At 43.6% G+C, this 19,998-nt stretch overlaps 1 protein-coding gene across 1 annotated transcript in view; it reads right to left on the bottom strand.

Annotated features, from left to right (window-relative positions):
• Positions 1 to 19,998, bottom strand: part of CERS6 (ceramide synthase 6) — a 242,054-nt gene that overhangs the window by 22,318 nt on the left and 199,738 nt on the right. The window contains exons 7-8 of the mRNA XM_040357813.1: positions 10,063 to 10,191; positions 7,433 to 7,539 (exon numbers count right to left, since the gene is read on the bottom strand). Of these exons, the coding sequence (XP_040213747.1) occupies positions 7,433 to 7,539; positions 10,063 to 10,191 (236 nt within the window). The remainder of the gene's footprint in view (positions 1 to 7,432; positions 7,540 to 10,062; positions 10,192 to 19,998) is intronic.

The following is a 19,998-nucleotide window of genomic DNA, read 5'->3' as shown; positions in this document are numbered from 1 at the left end:
GGCAGCTCTCCTGACAGGGGGGTTCGCGCTGATTGTTTATCAGCGCAGCCCCCCTCGGATGCCCACACTGGATCACCAGGGAGGCCCACACTGGACCACCAGGGAAGGGGGCAGTAAAAAAAAAAGAAATGAGAAAGATGCCAATCAGTGCCCACAAATGGGCACTGACTGGCAACATGGGCACTGGGATAAACAAGTGATGCCCAGTAATGCCCTCAGTGCCACCCCTCAGTGTCCATCAGTGCCACCCCTCAGTGTCCATCAGTGCCACCCCTCAGTGCCTATCCATGCCCAGTGCCCACCTATCAGTGCCCATCTGTGCCACCCATAAGTACCCATCAGTGCCACCCATGAGTGCCCATCAGTGTCACCTATGAGTGCCCAGTGCCGCCTATAAGTGCCCATCAGTGCTGCATACCAGCGCCGCCTATCAGTGCCGCCTATCAGTGTCCATCAGTGCTGCCTATCAGTGCCCATCAGTGCCACCCCATCAGTGCCCATCAGTGCCACCTCATTGGTGCCCATCAGTGCCGCCATATCAGTGCCCGTAATCGAAGAAAACGTACTTATTTACAAAAAATAACAGAAAAATATAAAAACTTTTTTTTTTTACATTTTTTCGGTCTTTTTTTAGTTGTTGCGCAAAAAAAAACCCGCAGAGGTGATCAAATACCACCAAAAAAAAGCTCTATTTGTGGGAATAAAATTATAAAACAATTGTTTGGGTACAGTGTAGCATGACCGCGCAATTGTCATTCAAAGTGCGACAGCGCTGAAAGCTGAAAATTGGCTTGGGCAGGAAGGTGCGTAAGTGCCCGGTATGGAAGTGGTTAAGGTTCCAGTAAGGAGATCTCTCCACCTGAGCCCCCTGCTCTGCCTATATGCTGCTTATTCATTTTACTATTGGAAAATACAGCAGCAGTACTGAGACTGTGTTGGCAACATTGGCTGAATTGAGAACGACAGCAGAAAGGATCGATGTATAATTTCCATCTACCTAGGCCAACTATCTTGTGCTCACCCACCTCCATATTTTCTGGTACAATGTTTTTATTGACATAAAGAATAAACAACAAAAAAAGTATAAACCAGATAAATTCCCATGCAGGGGATATGGGCATGAAGCATAAGACCACATGTAGAGATATAAAATAAAAACATAAAGCGTGTGGTGAAGGCATAAATTATAGACTAACACTGACCCGCAGGCCGAGGCTGGGGGTCTGTGTGATATGCCCGAGCCTATAGGCCCAGGGGCTAAGGTAGATAAGAGGGAACAGAACTAGCCGCAATAACGGGGGAGAAAAAAAAGGGTCAAGATTGGGGGGGGACGGACACAAACACTAACTCACACACAAACAATGGGGGGACAGGGAGTGGAGAACAGAGTGGCGGGCAAAAGGCCCAGAAATAGAACGTGTGAGAGGAGGGGGGTGGGAGAAAGAAACGTCCTTCAGGCTGGGGATAAGGTCAAATTAGTTTGGGAGTCCCAGGCTGGAGGGATGCAAAGTGGGGATTGCATAGGACCACCTATTTTAAGGAATTTGGAGTTTTAAGCCCCACCCACAACGCTCTGCACACACCACCAAATCCTTTCCTCCTGGGTCCCCATGGTTGAACTCCCCATTTCTTTTTTTGAATCAAATAATTTTTATCGAATTTTTTTCATTATACAACAAAAAAAAAACACATTTCCATCACATAGCCCCAACCAACATCAATACAAGGAAGAACAAAAAAACTTCTAGTTGTGTTGAATACCTGTCCACCCTCTGTACTCTCTGGCTCTTCTCTCTGGCCCTTACAGGGGGAACAGGCATCCAGTACACCCAAAGGTGTAGTGGATGCAGAAGATTCTTTACTTAGCCGGCAGTACTTCCTATATACAGCAAAATGTTTGAGGTGCCTGAAGCGCAACAATCCCTTGTTGCTGATCATCTTTTCTTAGAGCATCCTGTTGTTGACAGCATGTTGTCACATTACTGTATGGTTACTCTTGTGGACCCTTCCCCCCTCTGTCACAGTATAAATAAAGGAGCTAATATACAGGTAAGGCAGTGACACACCCCCAGTCACCTGCCCTCCATCTACTCATCAGTATTTATATGCCTCTATTGAGGAGACTGCAGAATGCAGAGAGCCTTGGCGAGGCCTGCAGCTTAATCATGTATTTGCAAATGCGTGCAACCAATCCTCTGTTCTTAATGCACACAGTTAGACAGTTGAATTTGGTTTGCTGTTTGGGTGGTAAGTGTGAGCCTGGTTATTACGTATACAACTTTATTTATACTTACTTTTGCTTAAAAATGCATTTCATTTAAAGTCCCAAAAACTCCCCCTTCTAATATACAGGTAAAGGCACAGGGAACTAGAGCAGTGTATCCCACAGTGTTGTTAGGACATACAAATAAATTAATTAATAAGCATAGTGATCTATGCAGGAGAAAATAGGATGACAAGAGTCCATGATCTTTAAATCTGTTTAAAAGTCCAAGGACCATAAAGGATGTTAGTGGAGGGTCCAACACTCAGGGCTGTCGTCATATGGGAACAGAATAAACCATGTTCCAGTTACACTGAAAGATCACAAGGGGAGAGGCACCTCTGGGTGCAGATATAGGACAAGTCCCTTGCTGGGAATTTTCCGCCAGGATCGCTGGGAACGAAGCCCGACACACAGAGTATCGGGCGGAGGACACAGCCCGCAGACACAGCAGGGGGACATCGCAGGTTCCTGGGGACAAGGTAAGTAACCTGGACTAGGATTCTGAGATGCAATCCTGTGGCTTGAGGTTATCGCTAATGGTACTGAACTATAACCCAGAGCCGCATTCGAGATTACCAACAGGGAGGTTAAAGTGGAACTGGATCCAGGGGCGGTTATGCGTTTTGAGGGTGTTCCCTCTTTATCAAACCAGCCTCCCAAGGTGAAAGATCTCAAATGTTCTGAAAACGCACCACACTGAATCTCACAGTAATGCGGACCAGTGTGAATATGCCCTAAAGGAACAAAAAGTCATGAATAAAAAAAAACACTCAAGTTAGCCCGATTTTTTTTTTGTATAATGTGAAAGATGATGTTACGCTAAGTAAATAAATTCCTAACATGTCACGCTTTAAAATTGCGCACACTTGTGGAATGGCACCAAACTTCAGTACTTGAGAATATACAAAGACAACGCTTGAATTTTTTTTTTTGAGGTTACATGTTTGGAGTTACAGAGGAGATCTAGTGCTAGAATTATTGCTCACGCTCTAACGTTCACGGCGTATGTAAGCTGTGTGTATCTGGCTCTGATATTAGCCAGTGCCTCACCAGCCTCTGACTTCACAGCACGCCCCTGCTCTGCACCCATCCCAGACTGCTTCATCTCAGTCCTCTTAGACGGGCCTCCCAGTCCTCTACTAACTGTGTGTACACTCATCAGCCCTCCTGGCTGCAGCTGTGGCCCAAGTTCACCCCCCAAGACTGGGGAGCTCCCTCAAAGGCCCAGACAGCCTAACGCTCCATCTTCCACCCAATCAACTCCCCCCCAGCTGGACTGACCCTGGATATTTCAGGAGGCCTGCCCCCTGCCAATCCAAGTTGGCAATTGGTCAGGGCTCCCTAGAATACCCCAAACAGCTCCACCCCTCTTCTCCTTCTTCCTTTATAGAAGACACTAGAATGTTCTAGAAAGAAGTGGGAAGTCCCAGTGATCCTGCCTGTGAGCCACCAGCTCTACTCTGAGCCAATCCCATGCCTGCCTAAATTGACCTATTCTACTATAAAACCTATATACATCACTCTAGCAACCTATAGGGTGCTACATAGCTATAGTACTACAGAATGTTTTTTAGCACCGCCATTACCTCTTAGACTGCGTTCACACTGAAAACCCCAGCTGTTAGCACTAAAGCTCCACTCGGGTTAAAAACTCCCATTTTACGGTGCTTTCAAAGCGATTTTTAGATGATTTGAAAGAGATGCCCATTCATTCCAATAGGCAGGGGATTTTGGGAACGCTAAATACTCCCAACCCGCCCCCAAAGATGCTGCTTGCACAAGTGCACCACCCGAGTGTGAAACACTGGAATGAGTGGGAGGCGGTATTCAGGAGCTTAGCAGAGGCGCTAAAGCACCTGAAAACTGCCCCAAAGGGGTCTTAGAGCAGAAAGATAATCCTCCATGTCCTTCCATAAGATATTTACAGAGATGTGCCTGAAATACAGGACTGTGTGTGGCTCCCAACTGCGAATGACATTTTTAAATGTCAAACATTTTATATAAAGTGACTATAAAGTCAACTGTGATTTGTATTTGTTTTTGTGTAAGGCAGCGGCGTCAGAAATGATTAGAATGTAACTGTGAAAGAGACAATGTTAGGCTATACTCTTCTGACACCAACAATACACTGGTTGACAATAAGACACAATAATTATTTAATGACTAGAATGCCCTTGTCATCGTCACACATAAGCCATGGGAATGTCAAACAGAAAGAAAGGGCTGGGTTAATAAGACATTCATTGTAGAGTTTACACAAGACTTTATGTAGGTGTAAGAGAATATTTTGGAAAAAATCTGGAAGGATTACATTTTCGGTCAGGTCTTTATTGATCTCTGTGTCCCCAATGGGCTGATTCAACTTTAATATTGGTCAAGATGACTATTGTCTTTGTTACAGAAATTGATGGGAAATAAAACATGTGTGAGCTTTCACAGCAACATGAGTTGAAGATAAAATTTCCAAAGGTGACACTGATTCTGGTGACAATTGTATAAGAGGGGATCTCATTTTAGTGAGGCCATCTCTTACTTCCTGCTGCATCTCTGGGACAGGAAGTGAAAGCAAATCTCCCTACTCAGGCACAGTTAGCAAAAGTAAGAAAGTGGTCTTAATTATTCCCTGCCCCACCTAGTATAGTTTTGTAATCCAGATAATTTCACAAGGAATTATTAAACTCTACATAACCTTGTAGCGTATCCAGAGGTATGCAAAATAATGACCAGTCAGATAGCTATCAAATTATCCTTACAATGCAGAATATAATTCCTACTGACCATAAAAGGTAGACTGGTTGAGAATAGCAATTTTACAGATGGTTGTGAAGGTAAGGCCTCATTCACACTTCGGGCCGTTCAGGTCCATCTGTCACGGACCTGAACGGCCGCTCCATGCATCGCTATGGAGCTTCGGATGTCAGCGGAGACATGACTGCTGACATCCGACCCGATCCGACCCGCTAAAAAACAGAGGTATGGGGGCCACGTCCCCATCCGTCCATGCGGATCGGATCGGGTAAGATCTGATGAAAACGGACATGCTGTCCGTTTTTTTCAGATCGCTCCATAGGGAGACAGCGGTGCCCGACAAGCCCCTCCCCGCTCAGTGAGCAGAGAGGAGCTTGTCATCCGGCGGCTCAGCGGGATCTGCGGACTGATCTCCCGCTGAGCTGACGGGAGCAGGCGGACTCCGTAGCGACGGAGTCCGCCAAGTGTGAATGAGGCCTAAGTGTAATGAGTCTCATTACAACTCCTCCAGTTGGCAGATAGGGTATGGTTTCATAGCACAGTGATTTAGGCACATTTATGAAGTGTTGTAAGGCTTTTTGAGATTTGATTTCCTATAACAGTTGGGGGTTGCCCTGGTGGATGGATTTAGGTAGGGGATCAATTACAAATAAGGTGTTCTGAGACATTCTTGTCTAATGAAGCAGGAGTCTGATTTAATAATGAGTTTTTTTACTTGGTTCTTTTATACATACAGTAAGCAAAATTGTTAAAAATATAGAGAACTTTACTCTTTCACTTCAAAACAAGATGAAAATGTGGTTTTATTGGTACAAATTCACGTTCACTTCTAAAAATTTACGTCTGCTCAGCTTGTGGTCCTAGATTCACTTTTGCCCTGCAAACAGATTCCATAAGGGACCCCATGTGTGGACAGTGCAGCAGTTTCCTCTTCCCCTCTTCACCGTTGTCCTTTTCCTACACCTCTTGTCCTACCACACTCCCCTTTTCTTGCCTACCATTCCTAACCCTACTTGTTTCCTATTTTCTTCCTCTCTGACCACCCATAGTGATACCAAACTATAGGCCAGATTCACATACCCGCGGCGCAGCGTAACGTAAACCGTTTACGTTACACCGCCGCAAGTTTTCAGTCTAAGTGCCCGATCCACAAAGCACTTACCTGTAAACACGTCCGGCGCAAGGCGGTCCAATTCAAATGGGGCGGGTACCATTTAAATTAGGCGCGCTCCCGCGCTGGACGTACTGCGCATGCTCCCGTCGCAAATTTCCCAACGTGCTTTGCGCGAAATTACGACGCGCCGTTTTGAGAATCGCGACGTCAACAAAGCACTTACGCTGGGAAAAATAAAAAAAATTCAAAAAATTCAAAAGCGAAGTGGGCATACTTTAACATGGTGGAGTCATTTTCCACCATGTTAAAGGTGCACTATCTTTGCGACGGAAATCTAACACTTGCGACGACGTAACGACGGGAAAAATCTTTGTGGATTGCCGTAACTCCTAATTTGCATACCCGACGCTGGTTTACGACGCGAACTCCCCCCAGCGGCGGCCGCGGTATTGCATCCCAAGATCCGACAGTGTAAGTCCATTACACCTGTCGGATCTTCTGGCTATCTATGCGTGACTGATTCTATGAATCAGTCGCATAGATACTCTGAGTGATACGACGGAGTATCTGAGATACTCCGTCGTATCTCCTTTGTGAATCTGGCCCTATATTCTTTGCTCAGTTTAATGAAGATTCATGTCCAAGTGTATGTACTCTCCATAGGTGTACGCAGCCTATTGCATGTGTGTGTGTATATATATGAACATGATGTTGTAAATTTCTGAATTTTCAGTTTTATGCTAAAATCCTGGATATTACACTGTCCCAAGTGCTATGGTCATTTCTGGGTTCGTAGATATGTACAGTATATTTCAGAAAGTGACTCAGAAACAGAGAACTGGGAATCTTTGGCCTGGGAGAAAAACACAACCAACTGAACCTTACATATTACACATAATGTGGTAATTGGATAAAACTATTTTTTTTTAGTTAAACTTTATAAAAATAACTCAGATAAACTAACCTAAGTAGAATATGCGCTAGCTGAAAAAAAGTCTGCGTGCTACTTCCCTTTAAGTACATAACTGTCATTAAAGTACTATTGAGTATGAAAGTGCCATGCACTAATATAGTTTCTGACTTAATGGCTAAGTAGGTGACAGCTGCGTCATCCTTTAGTAAATCTTCCTTCAGCAAAAGTATTTTGAAGCATGGAGTATGGAATGATCAATGGATTAAAGAAATGTATGAAATCAAATCAACCCAATAAAAGCCTTCTAATGGCAGGCTGTCATCAAGGAAGCTTAGGATATCATTATCACTGCATAACATAAGTCATTTTCTTCAATGTCATGACTACTTACCATAAAGGGAAAACACCAAGTCTGGCAATTACGAACACCAGAGCAAACACGACAAATAGGAGGTCGCACAGTTTTTGACATTTGGAGTAATTTGCCATTTTTGCTGCCTGGAATATAAAAAGAAAAACAGACGTTACTGCAAACTGACTGACAGCTCCAGCCTGTTATTAACAACTGGTGAGTTTTTTTTATTCTCACCCTTTAAATTGTTTTTGTAGAAGAAATTAAAGCAGACGCTCCAGCCTTGAGACATTGCCTAGATACTGTTTGACTTTTTTTTCAGAGTAGGATTATAGGATCAAGGAGAAATTTATTAAAGTGCCAGGAATGTCTGAAAGCCAAAGTGATAGTGGCTTGTTTATTGTGTTTTCACTTGGAATATGACAAGGTAATAAATTTCATGATTTATCTTCTCCGTCGCTAGATACGTAGATATAACTGCTATATATATATAATATATATACAGTAAAATCTTGGTTTGAGAGTAACTTGGTTTGAGAGTGTTTTGCAATGTTTTAATACATTTTGCCTTGATATACAAGCGATGTCTTGATATAAGAGTAGGGTCATGTCACAACCGAGTATAAAAAAGGAGAGAGGAGCCTCTAAGTGTAGCAATATGGTTACATTTGATGAAGGTACAACATTTAGAAATGTATTGCTACACTTAGATGTGCCTCTCTTCTCTTGTATACCCTGTAAAAAAAATGCTTTGATATACAAGTGCTTTGGATTACAAGCATGTTTCTGGAACAAATTATGCTTGCAAACCAAGGTTTTACTGTATATATATTATGAGGCACTAGCTAGCAGGATTGTGGGCAGTGTATAAGTGTTGCCTAGGTTTCTTGCCTACACGTTGTGAAGGGCTCCAGGGTTTGTGTCTGATATGGACAAAACAAAGGGGTAGATTCGCGTAGGGGCGCGCAATGATACGGCGGCGCAGCGTATCGTATTTACGCTACGCCGCCGTAACTTACAGGAGCAAGTGCAGTATTTACAAAGCACTTGCTCCGTAAGTTGCGGCGGCGTAGCGTAAATGGGGCCGGCGTAAGCGTGCGTAATTCAAATGTGGAAGGGGGCGTGTTTTATGTAAATATATGATGACCTGACGTGATTGACGTTTTTTTACGGACGGCGCATGCCACGTCCGTGTACATATCCCAGTGTGCATTGCTTTCAAGTACAGCGCAACAACGTATTGGTTTCGACGTGAACGTAAATTACGTCCAGCCCTATTCGCGAACGACTTACGCAAACAACGTAAAAAATTCAAATTTCGAAGCGGGAACGACGTCCATACTTAACATTGGCTGCGCCTCCTAATAGCAGGAACAATCTTACGCCGAAAAAGCCTAACGTAAACGACGTAAATACATTGCGACGGGCGTACATACGTTTGTGAATCGGCGTATCTAGGTAATTAGCATATTCTACGCCAACAACAACGGAAGCGCCCCTAGTGGCCAGCGTCAGAATGCACCCTAAGATACGACGGCGTAAGAGACTTATGCCAGTCGTATCTTAGGCAAATGTCGGCGTATCTAGCTTTCTGAATACAGAAAGTAGATACGCCGGCGCAGATTTGAATTTACGCGGCGTATCTATGGATACGCCGGCGTAAATTCTATCTGAATCTACCCCAAAGTTGCTATCTTCTCAGAACTTAAATACATTTTGGTCTGGGTCCTGGAGCCCAGAGTCTTTGTAAAACTCTGGGTAGGAACGTCCCCATTCCTAGTTCCTCATCTTACCAGTAGCCACACTTGCTCAGGATGAGGAGGCTGACTGCTGACAGACCACTAAAAAGGTAAAAATGTTGCCTGTTTACAGGACCCCATACAGCCTACCTAAAATGCCACAGCAGAAATGATACCCCCATCATTATTTTTTTTAACAAGGACTAGCTGTACAAAGCCCTCCTGCACTGAGACTATGTTTATTTGCTGCCTTGCTGAATAAAAGTGTAGGGCAAACCAGTTTCTGAGTGTCTCTGTCTTATGCATGGTTTACTGCTTCCGAAACCAGTTAAAGGGGTTGTAAAGGTTTGTTTTTTTATTTTCTAAATAGGTTCCTTTAAGCTAGTGCATTGTTGGTTCACTTACCTTTTCCTTCGATTTCCCTTCTAAAAAAATGTTTTCTTTGTTTTCTTTGTCTGAATTTCTCACTTCCTGTTCCTCCTCAGTAAGCTGTTCTGGCTGACTAACCCCCAGCAAGAACGGCTCGGATGGTGGAGGCAAACTTACTGAGGAGGAACAGGAAGTGAGAAATTCAGGCAAAGAGAAAAAAAATCATTTAGAAGGGAAATCGAAGGAAAAGATTAGTGAACCAACAATGCACTGGCTTAAAGGAATCTATTTAGAAAATAAAAAATTAACCTTTACAACCCCTTTAAGCCTATCCCTATTTTTATATATTTTTTAATATTATATTTTAATCCTCGCATTTGGGGCCACTGTCCTTTCTGAACTTCTTCAGGCCTGAGTTTTAGCACTTCAGGTTTAGTTTTAGCATTGTAGATCATTCTATAATTATTTCCAATAGTTTAAATGTAGTAAAAAGCTAGGACTTTAAAATGCTAACATGATTATGGATGGCTAATTCTAATCACACCATTTGGTTTCTCTTACCTCTAGGAGAACGTCGGCCATGTCATGAAGGCACATCACTAGGGTACCCACTCGTACCATATTGTTGACATAAGAGAACGTAATAAGAAATATCGTTGCAAGATGGTGAAGAAACATAATTCCAAAGTCCTATAAGAGAACCAAAGTCACAAGTTCAGAGTCAAACCAAAGTCTACGATAGATTCAGATTTTTTTTCCGTCAATTTATGGATATTTCTTCAAATTTTTTGTGTCCACAGTGAAGGTTTTTTTTTTTTTCCAAAAAAAAAACTAGTTGTTATTATGCATTCTATATTCTATACAAAACTACCAAAAACTTTCCTTATCATAAAAGCTGATTTTAGGTATTTGGATCAAAGATTTTATGAACGCTTTCATGATTTTTAATTAATATACAACTTTAGTGGTTCTGAACATTTTTTTGGAGTTCAAAATCGTATCTATACACTAAACAAAAATGTAGTATACTGCAGTTTACCAACTGCATTAGCTTTCTTTCTTAGGCTTTTTTTTTCAGGGGTTGTAAAGGCAAAAAAAATAAAATACTAAATAGCTTCCTTTACCTTAGTGCAGTCCTCCTTCACTTACCTCATCCTTCGATTTTGCTTTTATATGTCCTTATTTCATCTGAGAAATCCTCACTTCCTGTTCTTCTGTCTGTAACTCCACACAGTAATGCAAGGCTTTCTCCCTGGTGTGGAGTGTCGTGCTTGCCCCCTCCCTTGGACTACAGGAGAGTCAGGACGCCCAATAACACACAGCTCCTTTCTCTATCTGCAACGTAGAGAGCGTCCTGACTCTCCTGTAGTCCAAGGGAGGGAGCGAGCACGACACTCCACACCACGGAGAAAGCCTTGCATTACTGTGTGGAGTTACAGACAGAAGAACAGGAAGTGAGGATTTCTCAGAAGAAATAAGGACGAAGGATGAGGTAAGTGAAGGAGGACTGCACTAAGGTAAAGGAAGCTATTTAGGAAAAAAATTGTACCTTTGCAACCCCTTTAACTTTCATTTAGTGGTCCTGGAAGTAAAACATTTCCTGTCTTATGCCCCGTACACACGTCGGAATTTCCGATGGAAAAAAGTCAGATGGATTTTTTCCATCGAAATTCCAACCATGTGTATGCCCCATCGGATTATTTCCATCGGAAATTTCAAGGAATTCCGTCTGAGTTTAGATAGATAGAGAACATGTTCTCTTTTAATCCGATGGAATTCTGTCGGAATTCCGATGTGATTTTGGTCGGACAAAGGTCCGACCGTGTGTACAGGGCTTTATGGTGACAACTTTCATTGTAGTTTATTTATAGAGGAGCAGTGTTGTCACCTTTCTCCTCTCATCTATATTACATAGGATGAAGTGGATATATCTGAGAAGACTGATAACATTGTTTTGAGAAAGATACAAGGACACTAGATTTATGACAGGATCAACAAGCATTTTTTTTATACCAGCAAAAAGTGTTCTTAGCTTAAAAAAAAAAAAAAGGAAGAAGAATGCAAACACCACATCTTCATAATTCTTAATATGCAATCAATATACACTATTACATTTTTGTTCTTGGGTTTAGATATACTTAGCATGCACCAAGTAGATAATATCTATACGTTTTATGCAATGACTTTATTCAAATAATAAATAAAAAAAACATTATTCATAAAGAGGTTTGAGGTTTGTCATAATGCCACTCTGTTAAATCTTATAATCTTCAGATTCATCCCAGTTTGCTTGCTTCATATCTATCATGCATATATTTCACAATGAATGGTTTATTGATGGCTGAAATTTATGGAAACAGTTTTTTTCTTTCCAAAATATATTAAAACTGTCATCTCTCAGTAAGATAACCTTATAATGTCAGCCAAAACAGTTTGCTTGCCACCAATGTCATCTAAATATGCAGGACCAGGAGGCTATATCCTACTTTTAATCAGCAGGTCCTGGGATTTGATGATAGCTCTCTGCGGTTCATATTATGTGATAAAAAAACAAAAACAAAGTCAATAAATTACATTTTCTAAATTTTAAATTTGCAGAGGAAATGCAAGATGTACAATGAGTTGGTATTGTCATACTCAATGTGAAAAAAGGATATAGCTTTCCTTTTTGATTTCGGAAATATTTTTCAGAACAAGTTCAAATATGCATAGGTGCAGGGGTGGACTGACCATTGAGTCATTTGGGCACTGCACGAGGGCCCCATGCCACTAGGGGGCCCCATCAGGGTTGCCAGGCTCAGTAAAAGCAGGGACAGTATGTAAAAATCTATGGTTTTTTTTACATCTGTCCCTGATATGTCCGAAACCGACATGCTTTTGATGTGAAAATCCTGAGATTTTAGCTGCCCCGCCTCTGCACTGCCTCCTGGCGTGGTGACCATCTGTAAGCCCAGGGGCTTACAGGGAGTTGTCAGTCCGCCCCTGCAAAGGTGTCAAATGGGGTGTAAGTAAAAGGACAGCAACTGGACTCAATAATCAACCTTTCCACCTACCCATCATGTAAGGAGAATTAGGGACCTCTGTTATTCAATAAATTTACTCTGAAGCCTCGTACACACGCACAGTTTTCTCGGCCAGAAACAGCAAGAAAACTGCTGGCGGAGCTTTTTGCCAAGAAAACCGTGCGTGTGTACGAGGTTTTGAGGTTTCTCGTCGAGAAAACTGCCTGGAATCTCGACGAGAAAAATAGAGAACCTGCTCTCTATTTTCTCGTCGTGATTCTCGGCAGTGTTTTCCTGCCGAGAAACCCGAGCGTCTGTATACTTACCTATCGCTGTGGAAACCCGCGCATGCTTGAAATGACTTTGACGCATGCGCGGTTGCTTCCAAGGCATAGTGTAGGGTGCAGCAAGATGGCGGCGGTGGCATCGAATGTGACGAGCGCATGCTCGTCGTAGTCGATGACGTCACCGCGTTTGTACACTCGGCAAGCAAGAAAGCTTGTCAGGAAAAACAACGTTTTTTTCCTGGCGAGATTCCCACCCGTGTGTACAGGGCTTGACATTAAAAAACAAAAGTCCTTGTGTGCTAGAACTGGCAGTCATTAAAAAACATATATAGTCTTCTCATAAATAATGTATAAAAATAACCGAACCTCAGTGCAGCTGCCAAATTCTGGAATAAAGTAGACACAAAATATAGACAACAAATGCAGCGCTCGATGGGACCAGTAAAAAATAACTTTTTTGCAAATGTTTGTGCTCAATCAAGTTAATTTATTGAATGCAACATTGAAATAATAAAAAACAACTATCAAATGAAAATGAGATGATTAAAATAGACATAATGAATGAAAGCTCATTCTCATGGTTGAAATACTCAGAAAATTTATATATATACGATACCGCCACAACTCCAGGTAACATAGGGTTAACATCCACAAGTGTCCTCCCAAGTCCTGATCCTGACTGGATAACCAGATGGCTAGGAAGTGCAGAGGGACCAGGACTTACATGTTTCACGCGCTTGCACTTTGACAAAGCGCAGGCGTGTGAAACATGTAAGTCACGGTCACCATAGCAACATCGAGCTTGCGATCCGCCCAGCATCCGGCTACTCCGCGTTTTGGTTCCCGACATTTGCTTCCGGCATTTTGGATCCAGTGCGCGTCACTAAGGCCCCATACACACGATAGAATTTATCCGCAGATACGGTTCAGCGGACCGTATCCGCGGATAAATCCTCTCTAAGATTTCAGAGGATTTCAATGCGATGGCGTGTACACACCATCGCATTGAAATCCGCGCTGAAATCCTCTGCCGATGACGTGTCGCGCCGTCGCCGCTATTATGACGCGGCGACGGGCGCGACACTGTCATATAAGGAATTCCACGCATGCGTCTATTCATTACGGCGCGTGCGGGGAATCCCTTTGGACGGATGGATCCGGTAAGTCTGTACAGACGAGCGGATCCATCCGTTGGAATGGATTCCAGCAGATAGATATTCTGTGCATGTCGACAAATATTTATCTGCTGGAAATCCATTCCAGGGGAGATTTATCTGCGGATAGATATCCGACGGAGTGTACACACCATAGGATCTATCCGCAGAAACCCATTTGATGGGATTTATCTGCGGATAGATTCTATGGTGTGTATGGGGCCTTAGAGTGCCATCCAGGACACTAGGTCTCAGCACGCTTGATCAGCCTGCTTGACCACCAACATCTAGTGGCGTGGACTATAATACACCTCCGCAGCACAATGAGTTGGACACCCAAAATCAAGGTTGCAGATGCACTTTAGAGAGCTGAGTCTCTCCACCCTGATTTTCCCTCTGCACTTTCTAGCCATCTGGTTATCCAGTCAGGATCAGGACTTGGGAGCACACTTGTGGATGTTAACCAGGGGTCAAGTCCTGGGGAAAAAAGTGTGGGAACTCCCACCCAAGATCCACTCCCCGACCAAAAAAAAAAAATGATACGCTCATATGCATAATTACTAAACCGCATGTTTTTTTAAGCAAGTTCTTTCTAAATCCTGCGATAACTCGCGGCAGAAAACCGGCTGGTTTTCTGCAGGGATGTTTTAGGATGAACGGGGAAGGGGCTGGTAAATATGTAATTTACTGATCCCTTCCCTCTCGGAATGAACACAGTGGGCGATCTGTAGTTTGCAGTGTGTTTGAGCATTGGGATGCACACCCTAATGCAATGGGCTACGCACACCTATGCAGGGGTGTATTTAGGTTTTGTGCTGCCCTAGGCCTGGTGAAACTCACGCATCCCCTACTTTATATATGACGCACCCCTTCCTTTTTAAGACCCGCCCTGTCATTTTCATGGGATGAGGACAGTGGGACAGGGTGGGATGAGGACAGGGGGACAAGGTGGGATGAGGACAGGGTGGGATGAGCACAGGGGGACATGGTGGGATGAGGACAGAGGGACAGGGTGGGATGAGCACAGGGGGACAGGGTGGGATGAGCACAGGGGGACAGGGTGGGATGAGCACAGGGGGACAGGGTGGGATGAGCACAGGGGGACAGGGTGGGATGAGCACAGGGGGACAGGGTGGGATGAGCACAGGGGGGCAGGGTAGGATGAGCACAGGGGGACAGGGTGGGATGAGCACAGGGGGACAGGGTGGGATGAGCACAGGGGACAGGGTGGGATGAGCACAGGGGGACAGGGTGGGATGAGCACAGGGGGACAGGGTGGGATGAGCACAGGGGGGAAGGGTGGGATAAGCACAGGGAGGCAGGGTGGGATGAGCGCAGGGGGACAGGGTGGGATGAGCGCAGGGGGACAGGGTGGGATGAGCACAGGGTGGGATGAGGACAGATGGACAGGGTGGGATGAGCACAGGGAGACAGGTTGGGATGAGCACAGGGGGGCAGGGTGGGATTGCTTTTTCGCCGCCCCCCCCGCAAAGTGCTGCCCTAGGCCTGGGCCTTGTCGGCCTAGGCCATAATACATCTCTGCACCTATGAGGGAGACAATCAAATTTAATCTAATAAACTGGGCTGGTAGACATCTTTCTACACTGGGTTACCCAAATCACAATGGCTTTACTAATCAATGTCTGATATAAGAGTACAATTGATCCTCATTGGTAATTGGGATGCGCAGTGCAGAACTCTGATTACTGTTCCCAGAAATTAATTTACTGCACAACACTCTCGCCTTTGAACATGGCAGTGAGTGATGTAAACTGCTCTGCCAATTATGCTCAGTTACTTAAAGGAGAGATTAAAACTCCAGTAACATACTAATTAGAATCATTTCAGACATCTCAATGTTATTAGAGAAGAGGCAATCAGTATTACAGCACAGAACAAGTCTTTATTACATGTAATAACTAGAATTCATATATTACAAGGCAATTTATCTGAAGACGAAACAATCATTTTATATATTGAATTGTCAAAGGGAATTTATAGCCTGCACAAACAATTTGACTCTTGCAATTTACATAGGGAGGTCACCAAGTGATTGCACCTCAGCTCAGCCCAATTCTCCAAGAAAACAGTTACATATTTAATTGAAATACAGTGCCTTAAAAAAGTATACATATCCTGGAAATTTTCCACATTTTGTCATGTTACAACCAAAAACATAAAACTTATTTTATTGGGATTTTATGTGATAGATCAACACAAAGTGGTACATAACTGTGAAGTAGAAGGAACATTATAAATGGTTTTCATTTTTTTTTACAAATAATTATGTGGAAAGTGCATTCAGAAAGCAAGATACGCCGACATTAGCCTAAGATGCAACTGGCGTAAGTCTCTTACACCGTCGTATCTTAGGATGCATATTTACGCTGGCCGCTAGGTGGCGCTTCCGTTGTTTTCGGCGTAGAATATGCAAATGACCAAGTTGTTATAGCAACAAAGTTTTTTTTTCCCCCTAAAAAGCTTCCTTTACCTTAGTGCAGTCCTCCTTCACTTACCTCATCCTTCCATTTTGCTTTTATATGTCCTTATTTCTTCTGAGAAATCCTCACTTCCTGTTCTTCTGTCTGTAACTACACACAGTAATACAAGGCTTTCTTCCTGGTGTGGAGAAAGCCTCTTGAGGGGGGAGGGGGTGAGCAGGAGTGTCAGGACGCCCACTAACACACAGCTGAGAACACACATCTGCAAAGTAGAGAGTGTCCTGACTTTCCTGCTCGCCCCCTCCCCCCTCAAGAGGCTTTCTCCACACCAGGGAGAAAGCCTTGCATTACGGTGTTGAGTTACAGACAGAAGAACAGGAAGTGAGGATTTCTCAGAAGAAATAAGGACATTAAAAGCAAAATGGAAGGATGAGGTAAGTGAAGGAGGACTGCACTAAGGTAAAGGAAGCTATTTAGGGAAAAAAAAAATTCTGTTACAACCCCTTTAAGTTAAAAACAAAGTTTAAGTTTATTAAAAGAAATTAAAAAACCTAAAAAAAAAAGTTTCAGACTCTCCACCACTCGCCACCATATATTTCCAAAATCAAATATTCCAGAGCCCTTATTCACAGTTAGGTCTAAAACTCATAATCTGTAAGGGCTCGTCCACACTAGAGGCTGGGGGCCAGAAAAACTCCACTTCAGAGCCATGCTTTTACCATCCCCCAACTGCTACTCCTTTAGTTGCAGAGGCAGCAGCTGGGCGAACGGTTTGGCCTGAGCAAAAGTTAGGCCCGAACACCGCCTGTTCGGCGAACACCCAAATTTGCATGGTGTGCTGCACAGTCCATTCTGAGATCTAATTGGGCACAGCTCTGCCCAATCAGCGTCTAGTGAATAGCTTGTTGTTAAGGTGCTGGGCGGGAGAGCCGGCCGCGGAGTCATCAGCTGTCAATGGGCTTTGGAATCTGGAAGCCCCCTTTAACAAAGGGGCCCCAGATCCCAGCCCACCCCTGCCCATTCACCCAAAAAAATTCAAAAAGTAATAAAAACACAGAGACAGTTTTTGACAATTAATGTATTAAAAAATAAATAAATCACGTGTCCCCCGATGTAGAGCCATCATCAATAACGACTCCACCGCCGGATCCGAAAAATACATTTTGAAAAATCATTCCGCAGTTAACTAAGGCAAACCGCCCAACGCCTAGCTTGCAGTTTGACAGTTCTTATATAGGTAAGGGGTTGAGCGACATCACCTGGTGGCACCACCCTCGGAACGTCATGGACGTTACGTGCATGCTGGATCAGTGATGTCAACAAGGGGGCGGTGCCACTAGGTGAAGTCGCCAAGTGGCCCTTCACTTACCTAAATAAGAACTGTCAAATGGCAAGCCAGGCATTTGGCGGTTTGCCTTACTGGACGGCGTAGCTATTTTTTTTTCTTTTTCGGGTCCGGCAGTGCAGCAGTCATCGTGATTGATGATTTATTTACATCGGAGGACACTGTTTTAATTTTTTTTTAATAAAGGAATTGCCTCTGTGCTTTTATTACCCTTCGACACTTTTTTGGTGAATGGGTAGGGGTACTATGTACCTCATACTCATTCACATGGGGGGGGCTTCCAGATTCCAATAAACCCTCTGCCCACAGACCCCCACAACCAAAGCCCAGGGTTGTGGGGATGTGGCCCTTATTCCCATCAACATGGGGAGAAGGTGTTTGGAGTGGGGGGTGTAAAAGCCACATCCCTATGTTTAGGGGATGTGGCATAGAATGGTTTGGGGGGGCTTATTTGCCCCCCAACCTTTCTTGGCCTGCCAGGCTGCATGCTCAGATAAGGGTCCGGTATGTCATAATTTGAATGATAATTGCGCGGTCATGCAACACTTTACCCAAATCAAATTTGAATCTTTTTTTCCCACAAATAGAGCTTTCTTTTGGTGGTATTTGATCACCTCTGCGGGTTTTATTTATTTTTTCCTATAAACAAAAGAAGAGCAACAATTTTGAAAAAACACACAATATTTTTGACTTTTTGCTATACTAAATATCCCCAAAAATATATAAAAAAACATTTATTTTCCCTCAGTTTTGGCCGATACGTATTCTTCTACATATTTTTGCAAAATAAAAATCTCATATTTTGATTGGTTTGCGCAAAAGTTCTAGCGGCTACAAAATAGGGGATAGATTTATAAAAAACATTTTTTTTTTTTTTACTAGTAATGACGGCGATCAGTTATTTTATACTGTATGTGTATCACTTGTGCTGCATGCTGTGCTCTATCCCTGCACTGGGTGTGCTCTCACCTTGGATAAAGGTTATTTGTATTAATATGTTCAAATAGCGCCTTTGTCCCTCCCAAGGGGACTGGAAGTGTAGTTCCCGTGGTTCAATGACAGAATCTCTCCCTGCTTCTCCTACCAGTTTCTTCCGTCAGCCATGCACATATGAATACAAAAACGTCAATAGTGCTTTATCTTTAAAAACACACCATTTATTACTAAGGTATGAAACGCACATTAACAAAGTACTTCCAGTATACCAGACTGTTAAACACATATTACATCAGCTATATGCACCAGCATGGAACTACTAGATGTTAAATTACCACAGATTGCTATTCCTCGTCATCCACTGAGAGTTGTGGCATCAATGGGAGGGGCTTTAATGCCCCCCAGCCCGCAGACCCCCACAACCACCACCCAAGAGTTGTGGGGAAGAGGCTCTTGTCCCCATCAACATGGGGACAAGATGCTTTGGGGTGGGGAGGGCAAAGCCCCCCCATGCCCCAAATCACCCCCCCCCCCATGTTGAGGGCATGCATGTGGCCTAGTATGGTTCAGGAGAGGGGGGGAAATCGCTCGTCTCCCCTGTTTCCTGTCCTGCCAGGCTACATGCTTGGATATGTATCTGTTATTGATTTTGGGGGACCTCTACCATTTTTTTTAAAAATGTTGGCGTGGGGATCCCCCTCAAAATCCATACCAGATCTTAGGGTCTGGTATGGATTGTGGGGGTGACCACACTCTGTTTTTTTTAATTGTGGCATGGGGACCCCCTTTAAATCCACACCAGATTTAAAGGGCCTGGGATGGATTGGGGGGACCCTCATACCATTTTTTTTTTACTTCTATTGCCTTCAAATTCTGCAGCTGATGACTCATCCATTGTTAAGGACACGGCAGCCAGCTTTTTAACAAACTATTGACTGTGCGCTTGGTGGGTGTTCGGTAAACACCCGAACGGGTGATGTTCTGGGCAAACTTACGCTCAGCACTAACTGTTCGTCTTGGGCCCCAACCCTATTACTGTATTGGGCTTGTTTACTTTTCTTTTAACTGATAGGTGCCACATTGGGTTAAAATACCTTGTGTTGCCAGCACATAGGAGAGTTTAACTGCGGCTCAGTTTTCAAGTGGTTCAGCACATATCTTTCTCCCCAACAATGTGCTAATCAACATTGTTCTCGTTCCCTAAGCAGAACTTTTGATTGAAGTAGTGTTAGTGGGATTGGGGGGAAAAGGAAGTGGTAGATAACTGGAGAGCCAGGTCACTGCTTTGTGTGAGCGAACGGTAGTCCAACTCTATGTGCTGGCAACACATAG

This window comes from Rana temporaria, chromosome 6, assembly GCF_905171775.1.
Source record: "Rana temporaria chromosome 6, aRanTem1.1, whole genome shotgun sequence".
NCBI lineage: Eukaryota > Metazoa > Chordata > Amphibia > Anura > Ranidae > Rana > Rana temporaria.
This window is presented reverse-complemented; position numbering and strand designations above follow the sequence as displayed.